Genomic DNA, 18,715 nt, shown 5'->3' on the forward strand with positions numbered 1-18,715 from the left:
GAATTTACAACCCTGAGATCAAGAGTCGCATGCTCTACCAACTGAGCCAGCCAGGTACCCCCATATTAGTTCTAATAAGACAAATCATATTTCACTACCACCAGGCCCAAAGGAGCCAAATGGGATATACATGCCAACTTCAGCCACAGAAGCTCCACATAGAGAAATTATACAATGGAACTTCCTCAAAATAGTTTAAACAAAAGGCTCTAATGAGATTAAAACAAATGTAATTGTAGCTAAAACTACAGTTTTAAAAAAACAGAAGTCCAAAATAATAACTAAAACAAAGTTTGTAAGTTTATACATGCAATATAAAAAGCACATACTAAGATTTTTCACCAAACACAAAATCACAAACATCTTATATCTGAGTCTGCATTAGAAATTTAAGTATGAGCTTTTTAAAAGAAATTACATTTACCTCTAAATGCCAAAAAAAAAAATATTTTTAAATTGAGATAAGTGCATAAAATCTGTAATTAAAACGGTCAATCTAATATGGTACAAAATTACAATATTTCACATATTTAACAATGAAAAGTAAATTTCCCTTTCTTAAAAAAATAAACTATCAATAAGGTATTCTTAAAAGTGGTCTCTATTGTCTATAATAGTCACTTGAAAGTACTCTTACCTTTCTTCTGAGCTATACAATCGAGCAAGTCCAAAATCTGCAAGTTTTATTTGCCCTCTGGTAGAAGACAAAATGAACAAAAAGTATTAGTCTACTCTGAAATCATACATATTTGTATCCATTCATAGATATCTAATCACATCATACACATTCATATTCTGTTCCTGAAACTAATCACAAATATATAAACTTTAACTTTGATCACACAGCAGTACCCTAAGTCTTACAAGTAAAGGCATTTAAATAGATAAACTCACAACAAAGTAAAAAATTAGTACTTTTCCTTTGGTGACTTCAGCTACTATTATTCTAGTACCACCACCACCACCACCACCACCACTATTTTTATTGTACTAGTATTAACAGTATTTTAGTACTACTTACTTCCTATTTAGAAAAGTACATTTCAATGAAAATAAACTGAGATCATTTCTGCTACTTAGTAATTAGACATATTACTTGTTCAATTCAAATCAATAATGCAAAAGAACCAAACCACATCATTTTAAATTTATGCTAAACTTCTCAGTTCTTAGATGGGCAAGGTCCATAGAACCCTTTCACCTAACTAAAATCATAACCAGGCATGCCTCACTTAAACTAACAAGTAACACCAATTACAACAGAATTATCAGAGCTCAGGTTATGCTCTCAGTAAAACGATTTTAACATACATTTTACAAATCCATTTATGTAGGGGCACCTGGGTGGCTCAGTCAATTAAGTGTCCGACTCGATTTCAGCTCAGGTAACGATTTCAGGGTCATGAGATCGAGCCCCATGTCGGGCTCTGTGCTGGATGTGGAGATTGCTTAAGATTCTCTCTCTCTCTCCTTCTCCCTCTGTCTCCCCACCCTCCAATTGCACTTTCTCTTAAAAAAAAAAAAAAATCTACTTATGCATGTGTATACACGCCTCAAAAAAGTTCACTTTAAAACTGTGATACTGGTGTAAAAAAATTTCTAAATAAAAAAAAATTCTTATGTCGATTCTTAACCTAAAGCTGAAATCATATTATTAATTACTAGAATATCTATTCACATTATTTGGAGAATAATCAAATGAGACAATCAACTAAGTATTATTTTATGTACATTAAAAACTACCACTGGAAATTAATTAAAGTATAATTAAAGTATATTTAACACAAGTTCAGATACACCTCAAGCAGTAATACTGCTGATTATGTTAAAACAGTTTGAGCAATATAATAAATTTTAAGTCTTTTTAACAGAATAAAGATATACATTATATAACACTCATTTTAAACACATATATCAAACTCACATCATACCTATTATTTAGAAGAATATTTGAACATTTAATATCTCTATGCAAAAAGTTCTTCTTATGACAATAATCCAGACCTTCCATGAGCTGTCTCATAAATGACTTTATGTGATTTTCATTAAAATGAACCAAGCCTGATTCCAGTAGTCCCATCAGATCATGGTCCATATATTCAAACACCAGATAAAATGCACCTAAGAACAAGAATAATTAATTCATTGAAATTTTTTATTCTTACAACTTTTCTACAGGTTCAAAATTTTTAAAAACAAAATGCTGTGGAGGAAATTATTCCATGAAAAGTAGTCCTACTTTGTCACTTCAATAACGTTCATCTTTCTTCTGAATTTAGTATCAAATGCATCCCAAGGAAACATCTAACTCAGTTTTCTTCTTCAGAAGAAGAAAACTGTTAAGATATCAAATCAACCCTACAGTGCATAGTTTCTGGGTGTGATTAATATAAGATAAATTCTTAACTGTTTTATATATTGAACAAACTGTCTCTCAGCAGAAGCTGAATAAAATCAGTATAGTTCATCAAAGAAAATTTAAAAGTGTTAAAAGAATTGTGTTTAATTAAAAAAGAGTCTAGGCCCAGTTGGGACTTTAGATGATTTCTATTAAGCCTTCAATAAACATCTAATTTATTCTGTTTATACAACTCCAGAGCATTTGGAAGCACACAAACTGCAACTTTATTTTATAAAAGCAGCTTAATCTTGCCACCAAAACCTAAAATAGCACATAGCACATACACAACAACTATACTTGTAAGAGATTCAAAAATCCTATTGAAGCTCATACAAATTGAAACCAAAGCTGTATCTAAAAATATTCCAATCAGACTAAGTTTAATTTATCAATTCAAAAAAGGAAAACCTAATAACATTCAGTATATTATCAAAGAAAAAAGCTATTAATATAATAATTATTAATATAATTAATAAAAAAGTCATCTGAAGAAAGCTAATAATCAGTTCCTAATTAAAGCAAAGATCTCACCCCTAGTAAACTTAGAATGATTCTTGAAAGTTGAGGATTAAAGAGTGCACTTGTGATGAGCACTGACCGTTGCATATGTAAGTAATGAATCACTAAACTGCATACCTGAAACTAACATTACCCTGTATGTTAACTAACTGTAATTTAAATAAAAGGTTTTTTTAGAGGTTTATAATGGTACCTCTCTCAAATCAACAACCAAGTCTTACTGAACAGTAAAATGCCAGTAAAACATGACAAAAACATTACTAGTAACTGCTCCAAGAAGTTAGTAAGTAAAATTATCATTATTTTTTTGGAAGTTAGTAAGTAAAATTGAAGACAATGTATAAACACTGAAATAGAGAAAAACATAATTACTGATAAAGATGACTATCTTCCTTGAAAATCCAATAGAATAAAAAGAGAGTACCTGGGTTAGAGAAAATCATATATAAAAAACAAAAGACTTCATACATGCAAGTAACAACTCCTTAGAAAATAAAATTTAAATAACTCCACAAAAGGAAAAAAAAATTACTACAAAGGACTAGGAATAAACTTTAGCAAGTACACAAATTCATTAAACACCAAACTGTAAAATTCTGTATTTTAAAACAATTTCAATAAAAGAACCAAGGATTTGTTTCTATTTTCTTTTGCTGAGAGGATACTTATCTTCTCAGAACAATTCTAAAGTTCACCTTAAAGAAAACAAGAACCAAAGTACCAGCTAAAATGTTTTTGAAAATTAATCTACCAGAGATTACTATGACCTGTAGGGACAACATAAAAGTGTAATATAATATACACCAGAAAACACAGCCTAAATACACATCTAATAATTATGAAAGCAACCATCAGTGAAGAAAAAAAAAAGAGGCAAAACTGGTAATGGGACAAATGTGTAACACCATAGGAAAATGGGGAGTTATACCAAAGACAAAACAATACCCCATTAAAAAACCAACAGATTTTACTAAATAAAAATTTAGAATCACATACATAAATAAACAATATGGAAGAGAGGGAAAGGTAAATGACAAATTGGAGAAACACATTTGCTACAAAATGGATTAATATCCTTAATATAAAACAAAGTCTTAAAAATCAGTACAAAAGACCATCAATCCCACAAGAGAAAATGAGATATAAAATGAACTGTAAAAATATAAAAGATATTTTTGCCCAAAATACATGAAAACATGTTTAATCTCACTATTAACCAAAATATTCAAAGTAATATAACACTTTTAACTAAAGGGAAAAGATTTCAAAAAGAAAGACAATAAATACACAGTATTAACAAATACTGTGAAGTAAACAGATAAAGTTATATAGTGCTAGTTAATTAGAAGATTTATAAAATATAATTAGGCAATATACACCAAAGCTTTAAAAATTACATATCCTTTTACATAGCAAGTGCATTAATAGATATTTAGCATAAGGAAATAAAGATTGCAAAGATTTAGCTATAAGCATGTTCACTAAAAGCAATGTAGTATGAAACATTTAAAAGCAAAACAAAAAACCTGGTTATTATGGTATATCTACACCATACCATGTACTTTGAAAATTACTGTAGAGGTGTAATATCAATGTGGAAATGTATTATTGATGTTGAGTTAAAGCAGATTATAAAATAGGTACTTGATCGATCTATGTTTGATGGTATTAAATAACAGAGAATGTATTTAGAGCTTGCACAGTGCAATACAGTTGCCACTAGCCACATGGGGCTATTGAATACTTGAAATGTGGCTAGACCAATGTACTGGAAGTGTAAAGCATACACTAGATTTCAAAGGCTTACTACAGCAACAACAAAAAGAATACAAAATACTCAATACTTTGTTATACTGATTACATTGATCTATTAGATATACTGGGTTAAATAAAAATACGTTACAACTGATTTTTTTTAAAATGAGGCTATGAGATTATTTTAAATTAAAATAGAATGGTTTGCATTCTGTTTCTATTAGAACTGAATTGGAGGTATAAGAATTGAAATAGGAGGGGGCGCCTGGGTGGCACGGCGCTTAAGCGTCTGCCTTTGGCTCAGGGCGTGATCCCGGCGTTATGGGATCGAGCCCCACATCAGGCTCCTCCGCTATGAGCCTGCTTCTTCCTCTCCCACTCCCCCTGCTTGTGTTCCCTCTCTCGCTGGCTGTCTCTATCTCTGTCACATAAATAAATAAAATCTTAAAAAAAAAAAAAAAGAATTGAAATAGGAGAGCTAAAATTCTCTCTCTATGCAGATAACATGATCTTCTGGTCCCTGAAAAAGACATAAACATTCAACGAAAAAATTATAAAAACAGTAACACAATTTAGAAAAATAGCAGAAATAAAATATACAGTAGTCATTAACATAACCACCGGTTAAAAGACAAAAGGGAAGAATCCATTTCTAATAAGAGATTAATTTTTTTAACTTTGGAAATGTACCAAATCCTTCAAAGATACACTAATAAGACACTCTTATATAAGATAGAAACCTATACACAAAAAAATGCATACATTCTTAGATAGGGAGACTCAACATGATAAGATGTCAATTTTCCCCTAAATAATTTATAAATTAAGCACAAGCTCAATTTTTATTTATTTATTTATTAAAGATTTTATCTATTTATCAGAGAGAGAACTCAAGCGGGGAAAGGAGCAGATAAAGAGGGAGACAGAATCTCAAGGGACTCTGTGCTGAGTACGGAGCCCCATGCAGGGCTTGCTCAATCTCAGGACCACAAGATCATGATCTGAGCTGAAACCAAGAGTAAGACGCTTAACCAACTAAGCCACCTAGATGCCCCCACAAGCTCAATTTTTAAAAATACAGAGTGTTTTTCCCTACAATTAAACATAAAGTTGACTTTATATCCACATAGAAAAATAAATAAATAATAAGAGCAATGAAAACACCTAAAAGAGAAAAGGGGATCTGGCATGAGGCTCTACCAGATATTAATTAAGGTCTTTAACTAAGAAGTGTAATACTGCTACGTGAACATGAAATAAAACAGAAATCCAGAAATATACCCAAGCACGTATAGAACTTTAATATATGATAAAAATGGAGTATCAATTCATTGGGACAAGAGATGGACTTATTAATCAGAAATATTTGAGCAACTGAATAGGCAGAAAGAAACAGATAAAACTGATCTGTTCCTCACAACATATACCAGCAATAAAAAAGCACATGAACCAGTGCTAAATATAAAAAATGAAATCATGAAAAAAATTTTTAAAAAACATGAATTTCTTCATAACCTCAGAGTGAGGAAAACTTTCCTAACTAGGATTCAAATCAAGAAGAAATAAGAGGAAAACACTTTGATAATGTGACTATGTAAAAATAAGAATCTGCATGGCTAAAAACACCACAAACAAATTTAGAAGAGTAAAGCAAACTGGCAAATATTCATTTACAACTTATATTCCAGATAACTAATTAATATCCATTATAAAAAGTCCCTCTAAGTTGGAAAGAAAAAAATTAACAACCTTACAGAAAAGTGGGCAAAAGAAGACAGATAACTCACGGGGCGGGGGGACAGCAAATTGCCATTAAATCAATGGAAAGATGCTTAACCTTGCTCATAAGAAAAATTTATTTTTCAAACGGAAACTTCACCACAATAACAAATTGACAATAATCCAAAAGAATGACACCAGACTGTACTGCAGAAGCTGTGAGAAACACTCTCATACACTGCTAGGAATCTGGTAATATCTAGGTTAATCACATTTAGCATTTCCCTTTGACTTAAGCCCAATTCTAGGAACCTGTCCCAAAATTCATGGTAAAAATACAAAATGATGTAGGCACAGAGCTGTTCAATGCAGCATTCTTTTTTTTTTTTTAAGATTTTATTTATTTATTTTGAGAAAGAGAGAGAGCGCACCAGCAAGGGGAGGGGGAGAAGGACAATTCCTGCTGAGCAGGGAGCCCGATGTGGGGCTCAATCCCAGGACCCAGAGATCATGACCTGAGCCAAAAGCAGACACTTAACCAACTGAGCCACCCAGCCGTCCCCAGCATTACTTCTAACAGTAAAATACGGAAAACAGGGCAAATGTCTATCAGTAGGAGACTGACTGAATTAACTGTGGCACACCCACACGGTAGAGTACTGTATAGCCATAATAGGGATGACGACAATCTCTACCCATACAGAGTAATCTTCCGGATACATGACTAAATGTGAAGAACCAAGTGCAGTACAGCATTTACTATTATGCTTCTTTTATACACAGAGGGGAGGGTGAACATACAGAAAAGAAACTAAAATGATGAACGGAACGTTTTAAAAATAAAACCCAGTTGCCCACAGGTAAGGGCAAGAACAAGAATAAGAGAAAATGGAACTTGGACTATTCTGAATGTGGCCTATTTTAAAGTTTTGAGTTTGGAATCATGTAATGTTTTACATGATTAATATACATCATTAAACCAAAAAGGGTAAAAAAGTAATGCCTAAAAATTGGAAACAGATGAACCTAAATGTGTATCAAACTGGCTGCACATGGTCTGTATCACAGTATTTTGACTGACTATCCCCAATGGGGTATATTCTAAGAACAAAAAGAAACACTAAGAAATCTAAAACTACCAAATAAGGTGGTTTTCTTAGTAATTAATATTAGTATTGTTATCTTAAAATTATATGTATATTGTAGGACTATGTTAGTATCTTGGGAATCAAGATTTTTAGTTAAAAGACAAGTATAAGATCAAAAAAATATAAACCCTGTTCTTTAAAATTAAAATCATCACTGGTAGGGGTGCCTGGCTGGCTCAGTCAGTAGAGCGCGTGACTCTTAATCTCAGGGTTCTGAGTCCAGGCCCACATTGCTTGCGCTCGGAGCCTACTTAAAATAAAAAATAAGTAAGTTTCTTTAGAAAAAAAAAAATCTTCTATGGTAACCAGCCACCAAAACGGCCCCCAATGCTTCTTATCTCCCAGTATCTATGCCCTCCCACAGTGATTCAAGGACGGTCTGTGTGACCAACAAAGTATTGCAGAAGCGATAATGTCACTGGCTACCAACGCAAAGTCACATAAACACTGCAGGTTCCATTTTACTTTCTTGGATAATCTTCCCTAAGAAAAGCTAGCCACCAAGCTATCAGGATAGTCAAGCAACTCCGGTGAAAGGTCCATATGATGAAGAACTGAGACGTCTCACCAATAATGGAACTACAACTTGCCAGTCATGTGAGGGAAGTTGATTCTCCAACTCTGGTCAAGCCTCCTTGTGACTCCAGCCCTAATAACACCTCATGGCAACCTTATGAAAGAACGTGAGCCAAAACTGCCCAGCCAAGATGCTCCCAAATCCCTGTCCATAGAAACCATAAGACATAATAGCTTCCAGCATCATCTTTGAAGTATAACTGCCAAAGAATTGGATTATATCTAAAGAAGCTTCTAGATCTAATTACCATCTATAGGAAATATGTGAGTTAGAAGAACAAGCTAAAAGGAAAGGAAGCATTTAGCCAAATCCAAAATGTGGCCTATTCCTCAGTAAGTAAGTGGAATGAAATTTCTAAAAAGCAAGAGAAGATACTACAGATTCTAGGAGATAAATGATAATTAACCATATACAATATAGATCTTGTTTGGATCCAGAGTCAAACAAAGCTCCTATAAAAAATATTTCTAAGGTAACTAGGTAAATGTAAACATTGACTGTTAGATAATATCACAAATTTATTGTGTATTTTGTTAGGTATAAGCCCCTCTTTCTTTTTTTTAACACAACCACAATTTCATTATCTATTATAGATAGATGATTAATAAAGTATTTATGTTTACAATATGATGCCTGGGATTCACTTAAAAATAGTCAAGCAAAATAAAAACAAGTAGGGAGAGAAATAAAACAAGTTTAGCAAAATGTGGTAAAGATAAATGTGAGAAAAGGCAACACTGGGCTTCATCACGCCATTTTCTTTATTTTTAAGTATGTTTGAGTATTTCAATAATATTGTTTTAAATGCCTGAAACAAAAATGAATAAATAAAAATGTTAGTAGGCTTTCAAATTATCCAGAATTAATGGATATATTCTTCCCATATTTTAACTTCAGTTTTATTTTTATCAAGGTTATATATTTATATCGTTTTAGGCAATGTTTCAAAGTCAACGTTTCCAATCGTTTCAAACGCTTCAAACTGTGTCATGAAATCAATTTAGTAGGTCACAACCCACATTTTAATTTTTATTTATTATTTTTAAAGATCTTATTTTTAAGTAATCTCTACACCTAATGTGGAACCCAAACCCACAATCCCAAGATCAAGAGTTGCACACTCTACCAAATGAGCCAGCCAGGTGTCTCACAACCTGTATTTTTAAGAAGTTTTTTCTATTACCTGTTATTTTTCCTTACATTGTATTTAAACATTAGTAAAATCGTATGTGGTAGTATTTTTTAAAATATAGCATGGCAAGTAAACTTTCATTTTGGTAGGAACTTACATAAATACATAGAGTTAGAAAAATGTCCAATATCAAAATTCTAAGAGCAGTTTATCTCTGTGTGAGCAGATGGGTGATTTTTACTTTCCTCTTATGCTGCCATTTCCTGACTTTACTACGAGGAACACAAACAGTGATTTTTAAATATATTAACAACTATGTCTAATATACAATTTGATAAGGAAAAAACAAATAACCCAACTGAAAGAAATGGCAATGTCACAAAGAATGCACATGGGAAATCAAAATGATTAAACACATAAGATGCTCTATACCTCACTAGTAATCAGGACAGTACATTTTCACCTATCAGACTGACAATATCCAGTGATTTCCAAATGAAACTCACACACTACTACAACTTTTTGGCAAAATAACCTGATTACCTGTTAATTAAAAATACAAATGTCTGTTGACTTAGCTATCCCACATCTGGGAATAAACCAAAGGAAATAAAAGCAACAGTATGCAAGTATACATGTATAAGGCCATTTCTAGCAGTACTGTTTGTAATGGAAAAAACAATGGGAAAAATGGAATGCTCATAAAGAAATGGTTGAATAAATCTGTATATTCATACTGTGGCACATTATGGAGCTATGTGAAAAAACTTTATCACCTAGAGATATGCTGTATTCTTTAATAAGAAAAGTAAAGTACAGAGTAAAAAAACAATTAGCACCAGGACTTCCTGATTCTGGTCTGACACGCAGGGAATTTGGAAGTTACCATACCCATCATTGTGACAAGAAAATAGGAGAAGAAACTGAAAATCAACAACTCTTCTTAGATCCACAGAGAACTGAGGTCACAGAGCAAAACAATGCCCCCCAAATTAGTGAGTGAGACAGGTGGATACAAGAGTCACAACTCATAAAAGCAGAAGCCCAGGAATAGAACTCTCCATAGGAACTATTACTAGGGTAGGAAAGCCCAAACAGTAACTGACAAATTGCTGGATACTCTGTGTGAACAAATTTGACAGTTAAAAACTCCAGGGGATCCAGCCTTAGATAGGCTCCCATACTTCTGCCACTTTTACCACCAGGAAACCTACCAGGTCACCACACTGATGATGAGAGAAAAATCATACTGTGCTTCTGACAAGGGGAGGGGGAAAACAGTCATGATGAAATGCACCCAGAGCATTCTGTTCTTAACACAGCCTGCTTTCAAGAGAAATTTTTATTACCAGAGACTAACTGACTGGGATTCCACAAGAGTCTTTGTGATCTGACAGAAAAAAAAAATATCCAACTCCAGAACATTCTAGCCTTTGACTCAGAGGAAGGAAATACTCCACTGCAGCATCCTTTAGTATTCCTGTCTTACTTAAGGGGGAAAAAAAGCAAGAAAACTGAGAAACACTTCTGAAGGACACAGCTCAATACTATAGGCTCACTAACAGACCAAATCATACGAGTATAAAATACTTTCCCTCCCCCTCCATAACTTACCACCATATAAATAGGGCTCCTGTATAATAACAAAAGAATACAACTAAAAGAACTACACATCCCAGACATTTTAAGAAGTCTCCAGGGAACCCAAAAGACAACAGGGGAGATCTTAGCCTCTGACAGAGCTTCCGGTAATAATAAGCACAGCCTAACCACTAGGAAGATAAACATAAAACCTAACACAAAAAGCCAATCTACCTTAGTTCCTTCTATCCAATACACTGTGTTTGGCTTTCAAACAAAAATTACAAGGTATTCTATAACACAGTCTGAAGAGAAAATGTAAGCACTGTCAGAGTCAGATTCAGATACAGCAGAAAAACTGAAATTAATACACCAGGAATTTTAAAAACTATGATTAATATTCTAAGGGCTCTAATGGGAAAAGCAGACAACATGCAAGAACAAATGGATACTCTAAGCAGAGAAACAGAAATTCTAAGAGAATTAACAGGAAATACTTAAAGATCAAACACTGTAACAAAAATAGAGAATGCCTTTGATGGGCTAATCGGTACATGAGACATGGCAGACAATCTGTAAGCCTGAAGATATCAAGAAACTTCCAAAACTGAAATACAAAGAAAAATAGAGAACGAAAAATACAAAATGCCCCAAAAATGTGGGACAATTATAAAAGGTGTTAACACACATGTAAAGAGAATACTAGAAACAGAAAAAAGAGAAGGGAAAACAAAAAATATCTTAAGTAACAATGGCTGAAATTTCCCCAAATTAGTGATAACTCCAGACCACAGGACCAGGAAACTCAAAAAATATCTGGGAAGACAAATATAAAAACATCTATATACTTCACATTTAAACTACTGAGAATCAAAGAAAAAAAGAGAAAAATCTTGAGGGAAGCCAAAGGGAAAAAAACACCTTACCTATAAAGTAGCAAAGCTAACAAAAATTGTATCAAATTTCTCCTCAGAAAGCAAAGATACTGCTGAGAGAGAAATTATAGCACTGAATGCATATATTACAAAAGAAGATCTAAAATCAGTAACCTAAGCAACCACCTCAGGGAAAAGGGCAAATTAAAATAAAAATAAGCAGAAAATTAAAAAAAAAAATTAGAAGTTGATTCTTTGAAAGGACCAAATAAAATCAGTAAAACCTCTAGCCAGGATAATTAAGGGAAAAAAGAGAAAAGGTGCAAATTACTAATATCAGAAATGAAAGAGAAGACATCACTATTTCTCTCAAAAACATTTCAAGGATAGGGGCGCCTGGGTGGCTCTGTCGTTAAGCGTTTGCCTTCGGCTCAGGGTGTGACCCTGGAGTCCTGGGATCGAGCCCCACATCGGGCTCCCCTGCTGGGAGCCTGCTTCTTCCTCTCCCACTCCCCCTGCTTGTGTTCCCTCTCTCTCTGGCTGTCTCTCTCTCTGTCAAATAAATAAATAAAATCTTTAAAAAAAAAAAATTTCAAGGATAGTAAAGGAACAGATGAACAACACTATGCCCACAAATTTAATAATGTAGATGAAATGGGAAAATATCTTGAAAGGCACAATGTACCAAAAGTCACACAAGGAGAAATAGATAATCTAAATAGGCCTATGTCTTTTTTTTTAAGATTTTATTTTTAAGTTATCTCTACACCCAATGGGGGGCTTGAAACCATAACTGTGAGATCAAGGGTTGTACACTCTGGGGCGCCTGAGTGGCTCAGTCAGCTAAGCATCCACCTTCGGCTAAGATCATGATCCCAGGGTCCTGGGCTCAAGACCTGGGTCAGGCTCCCTGCTCAGCGGGGAGCATGCTTCTCCCTCTCCCTTTGTTTCCCCCCCACAACTCGTGCTTGCTGGCGCTCTCTCTTTCTGCTGTCTCTTTCTCTCAAATAAATAAAATCTTCAAAAAAAAAAAAAAAAGAAAGAGTTGCGTGCTCCACCAGCTGAGTCAGCCAGGCACCCTTAAATAGACCTATATCTATTAAAGAAAATGAATCAATAATTAATAACCTTCTAAGACCAAAAGCACCAGGCCCAGATGGGTTTACTGAATTTTACCAATAATTTAAGAAAGAAACTGTATCAATTCTCTACAATCTCTTCCAGAAAATATAGAGACACAGACTACTTCCTAACTCATTTTATAAGGCCACCATTACTTTAATACCAAAACCAAAGTCACCACAGACCAGTATTTCTCGTGAACAGAGATGTAAAAATCCTCACCAGGGCACCTCGTGGCTCAGTTGGTTAAGCGTCTGCCTTCAGCTCAGATCGTGATTGGGATCGAATCCCACGTGGAGCTCCGTGCTCTGTAGGGAGTCAGCTTCTCCCTCTGCCCCTCCCCCCAATCGCTCTGGCAATCTCTCTCTCTCTCAAATAAATAAAGTCTTTAAAAAAAAAATCCTCACCAAATTTAAGCAAATCAAATCCAACAATGTATGAAAAAATATATACACCATGACCAAATGGGATTTAGTTCAAGGTATGCAAGCCAGGTTCATCATTCAAAAATCAATTAATGTAACCATGACATTAAGGCTAACAAAGAAAAATCATATGATCATAGCAACAGAGGCAGGAAGAACATCTTACCAAATCCAGCACTCACTCATGATTTAAAAGAACCCAAACTCAGCAAACCAAAAATACAGAACTTCTATGAAAGAGTATCTACAAAACCTACAGCTAGTATCATACTTAATGGTGAGAGAGCTCCCACCAATAAAGAACAAGCCAAGAATAGCCCCTCTCACCACTTCTATTCACTGTCATACTGTAAGACCTAGCTAATGCAGTGAGACAAGAAAAGGAAATAAAAGGTATACACTGTTAGAGAGGAAAAAATAAAATGTCTTTGTTCACAAATTACATGACTGTCTATGTAAAAAATCCCAAAGAGTTATCAAAAAAAGTCCTGGAACTAATAAGCAATTATAACGAGGTTGTAAGATATAAAACTGATGTACAAAGTTAGTTGCTTTCTTATCTACCAGCAATGAATAACTGGAATTTCCAATTAAAAACATTATATGATTCACATTAGGAACAAAATATAATACTTGTTATAAATCTAATAAAATATGTACATGACTTATATAAGAAAAACTACAAACCTCAACGAAAGAAGCAAAAATCTAAACCAATGGAGATATTCCACGTACATGCACAGAAGACACAATATTGTCAAGATGTCATTTCTTCCCGGTCACAGCTATGCATTTATCGCAATCCCAATTAAATCCTAGCAAGTTCTTTTATGAATACCGACAACCTGATTCTACAGTTCATAGGGATAAAGGACTGGTATACAACATGTAATAAAAAGTCGCTGCGCTCAACAGTAAGAAAACAAACAGGCCAATTAAAAAATGGGCAAAAGATGTGAACAGATACCTCATCAAGAAGAAAAAACCCACACACAGATGGCACATAAACATATGAAAAGATTCTCAACATCATATCTCATTAAAGAATGGCAAACTGAAACAACGAATGGGGTACCATACATACCTATTACAAGGGCAAAAAACCAAAACACCGACACCACCAAATGCTGGTGAGGATATGTAACAACAGAACTCTCATTCATTACATGTGGAAATGCAAAATGATACAGCTCACTTCTGAAGACAGTTTGAGGAGAAGCTAAAATAGTAGCAGAGTAGGAGGACCCTAGGCTGGTCTTGTCCGTGGAACACAATGAGGTAACTATCAACTCATCCTGAGTACCCCAGAAATAGGCCTGAAGACTGACAGACAAACTCTACAACTAAAGGGAGAGAAGCAGCCTCATCAAAGAGAGTAGGAAGGGCAGAGGTGTGGTTTGGGGAAGAAAGGGATCACGACTGCTGTGGAGAAGGGAGAGCCTTGGTCAAGGAAATGAGAGAGAGAAACACACAGAGCGAGCAAGAGAGACAGAGGAGCACACAGGGGAACCCACAAGGAGAACACTTCCCCAAAGCCATTTGCTGGGAAAAAGAGAGGGGCTGAGTTTCATGAGTTCTTTTAGCCAGCAGGGCTTCAAGCCTGGAGTTTGAAAGGTCGGTGGGCTGGGCTGGCCTAGAGCCCTGAGGGTGCTGCCCTGCTCCTGGAGAGAAGGCAGACAAACACCCTGGGGGCAGAGGGCATGGGAACAGCCATCTGAAGAGTCCTGTAGCACACGGCAGGGAGACCATCTGCCCTTCCTAGCGTCATCGCAGAGAGGTAGTATTCCTGGAGAGGCCTCACTGGACACACAGGAGACCGCTGGCACCATTTCTCTCCCCACCTTTCAGCAAAAACACAGATGCACCAGCAGGAGGTGGCACTGAGACGACATAGGCTGCCTCACTTGCTTCCAACAAACCCCACTTCCTGCACTCTGGTGAGACTGTCTTTCCAGGTCAAGCTCACCTCAGGCCCAGCGCAGTGAGACCCTCCCCCCAGAAGACCAGTGCAGGCCCCTGCCCACATCATATCCCTAAAGCCTGGAGTTAGAAAAGTCAGCAGGCTTTGCTGGGAGAGACCCCACAGAGCACTGTGCCACTTAGTGAGCAGGCAGGCCCACAAGCCAGGGGCAGATGGCCTGGAAACAGCAATCTGGAAAAGGCCTGGGACACACCTGTCGGAGACGATTTGTTCTTCTCAACTTTCCTGAGAGGCAGACTGCTCTCCAGGGAAAAGGGAGGTGGCTGGTGCCATTTTCCTCCTGCCACAGAGCCACCTAAGGTGGTAAGCAGCACAGCAAGGACTCGGGCTGCCTAACTTGCTGATGCCAAGTCCCACACCCTGGTGCCCTAGCAGAGCTGCCCTTCTCAGTCAAGCCTGCCTCAGTCCCAGAGTGGCTGGCCTGTTGCCCAGAAGAGCAGCACAAGCCCCCACATATACCTCGTCCCGACTAGAGTGTTCTGCGGGGCTGCAGTTCTTGTGCAAGCAGCCTCAGGTCCCATTTCACAAGCAAACCAGAGCACACCTAGTGCAAACTCGCCCGCCACATTCTGGCTGGGACCAAACACTGTCCACATGCAGCTGCAAGACCCTCTACAGATGACCGGCCTGAAGGCTAGAGCAGCCGAACCACAGCAGCAGAGCGCACAAAGCACTCACAGAGATGCCAGACACTGGGCACAACGTACTCTCTGCTTCATAAAGCCATTTCTCTCCAAAGTGGGAAACAAATGGACTTTTCTTGCACCCAGAAGAAGGCAGAGACTTAGACAAAATGCCAAGATGGAGGACTTCATCCCAAATGAAAGAACAAGAGAAAGTCATGGTTAGAAATCTAAGTGAGACAGAGAAGTAATTCTCCTGATGGAGAATTTAAAGCAACAATCCTAAGGATACTCTCTGGGATTAAGAAAAGAACGGGGGACTTCAGGGAAGCCCTTCCCACAGAGATTAAAAGAGTTTAAAAAAAAAAAAAAGTCAGAAATGAAAAATACAACTGAGATGGGAAACACTTGATCCAATGAACACGAGGATGGAAGGAGCAGATCTCTCCACAAGATACTTGGCAGGCCAGAAGGAAGGGGCATGATCTATTCAATGTGCTGAATCGGAAGAAAACTCTGATCACAAATGGTAACATTTCATTTTTTTGATGGTTGAGGAATAGTCCATAATTCATACACACACACACACACACCACATCTTCTTTATCCATTCATCTGTTGATAGACATTTGAGCTCTTTCCATAGTTTAGCTATTGTGGACACTGCTGCTCTAAACACTGGGGTGCAGGTGCATCTTCTGATCACTATGTTTGTATCCTTTGGGTAATGCAGTTGATGGCTTGTAGGGTAGCTCAATTTTTCACTTTTGGAGGAACCTCCATACTGTTTTCCAGATAAATGTGGAAATTAAGAAACAAAACAGACGATCATAGGGGAAGGGAGGGAAAAATAAAATAAGATGAAATCAGAGATGGAGGCAAACCATAAGACTCTCAACTACAGGAAACAAACAAGGGTTGCCGGAGGGGAGACGTATGGGGGGATGGGGTAACCAGGTGATGGGCATTAAGGAGGGCACTTGATGTAATGAGCACTGGGTGTTATTCGCAACTGATGAATCACTAAACTCTACCTCTGAAACTAACAATACACTATATGTTAATTAATTTAAAAAAAAGAATGGGAAAAAATCTGCAGCCGAGAAGACTCTATCCAGGAAGGGCACCATTCAGAATCGAAGGCGAGATCAAGAATTTCCCAAACAAGGACTAAAGGAGTTTGTGACTACTAAACCAGATCTTAATTATTATTGTCAAGATGTCAATTATTCTTGTGAGATGTCATTTCCCAGTCTATTCTTTTTTGGGTGGTAATTATTACACAGAATGCCATCTTTTTTTGTTTTGTAGAATCTATTTATTTTCCTGTTACCTAGTGAAATTTTTTCTCTCTCTTTAAAAAAAAATACAGTTTGAAAGTTTCTCACAAAACCAAATATACTCTTACTACATGATCCACCAATCATGCTCCTTGGTATTTAATCAAAGACACTGAAAAATTATATCCAAACAGAAACCTGCATGCGAATGTTTACAGCAGTTTTATTCATAATTATCCAAAACTTGGAAGCAACCCATATGTCCTTCAGTGAATGAATGGATAAATAAATGCACTACATCCATACAATGGAATATTAGCACTAAAAAGAAGTGAGGTATGAAACCATGAAAATCCACAGAGCAAACTTAAATGTATATTACTAAATGAAAGTAGCCAATCTGAAAAGGCTACTACCGTATGTTTCCAATTATAATGATGCTCTGGAAAAGGTAAAACTATGGTGACAGTAAAAATAAATAAATAAATAAATAAATAAATAAATAAATAAATAAATAAATAAAATCGGTATTTGCCGGAGTTTCAAAAGGTAGATATGAACAGGTGGAACACAAGGGTAAATTTTTAAGATAGTGAAAGTATTCTCTGCATGGGTCTGTTAAATCCTCTGTGTCTGTGAGACTTTCTGTGCCTCTTTGTCTCTCTTTCTGTGTCTCTATTACTCTCTCTCTCAGACTCTATCAAAACTGTTGGGTTCTCTGTATCTCTGCTTCACTGACTCTTTGACTCTGTCTCTCTTCTCTCAATTTATATATTTAAATATATTTTCTATTAATTCTATTTCCATTTTTAAGCATAAGGTCTTGAAGGATATGTAACAAGCTATTAACCCTGGATTGGGAAGTAACAAGAAAAAAACCAGGAAATTAATTTTTTTCTTTATATATATTTGCATTATTTCAATGATTAGGATAAAATCATTTTACTTTTATACTTATTATAGAACTTTATTTTCAAAAGAATATTTTAAAATACAAGAGATTTTAAATTCAGTAAAAGCAAATCACAATAAGCCCTACACTCACAGGCAAGGCAATAAAATGCAATAAGGAGAACAAATAAATTGGGGGGACTAAATTATGTATTACTTGCATTTCTGATACCCTTCACTGAATAGACAGTTCAGTCACTACTGTTCATTGTAATTGGGTTGAATCCTTAAATTTCTGCCCCACCAGAAGATCTGAAACAACCCTTTATAAGAAGTCAAGAATTTGAGGCCTGGGAATCACAACTTGACTTGAATTATAATTGGTGGAAACCCTCCAATCGATCCCAGAACAACCCTATGCTACTAGGGCATTCTAAGACCACAGACTATTTTAAGATGGACCTCCCTAATCCACACCTACAAGCCAGTGCACACTGACCTGAACAAAAGAGATAATTTATCAATCTTCTAAGCACTGTTTTGGGTACAAAGTGAAACAGAGTTCTCAAAGTCATATGGCAGAAGTCCAGGTTCCCTCTCTCTACCTCTCAGGGCTAGCTCTATACTCAGAACCTATACTGTCCTGTCACAAGGTGGTTGTTGCAGCAACAGCTCCTTCTTGCTCT

General features: G+C 36.0%; 1 protein-coding gene across 2 annotated transcripts in view; it reads right to left on the reverse strand.

Moving 5' to 3' along the window:
* Positions 1-18,715, reverse strand: part of CDK13 (cyclin dependent kinase 13) — a 117,668-nt gene that overhangs the window by 41,593 nt on the left and 57,360 nt on the right. For both annotated transcript variants that reach the window (XM_034665680.1, XM_034665674.1), the window contains exons 6-7: positions 1,932-2,121; positions 638-694 (exon numbers count right to left, since the gene is read on the reverse strand). In XM_034665680.1, coding sequence (XP_034521571.1) covers positions 638-694; positions 1,932-2,121 — 247 coding nt within the window. The remainder of the gene's footprint in view (positions 1-637; positions 695-1,931; positions 2,122-18,715) is intronic.

This window comes from Ailuropoda melanoleuca, chromosome 1 (genome assembly GCF_002007445.2).
Source record: "Ailuropoda melanoleuca isolate Jingjing chromosome 1, ASM200744v2, whole genome shotgun sequence".
NCBI lineage: Eukaryota > Metazoa > Chordata > Mammalia > Carnivora > Ursidae > Ailuropoda > Ailuropoda melanoleuca.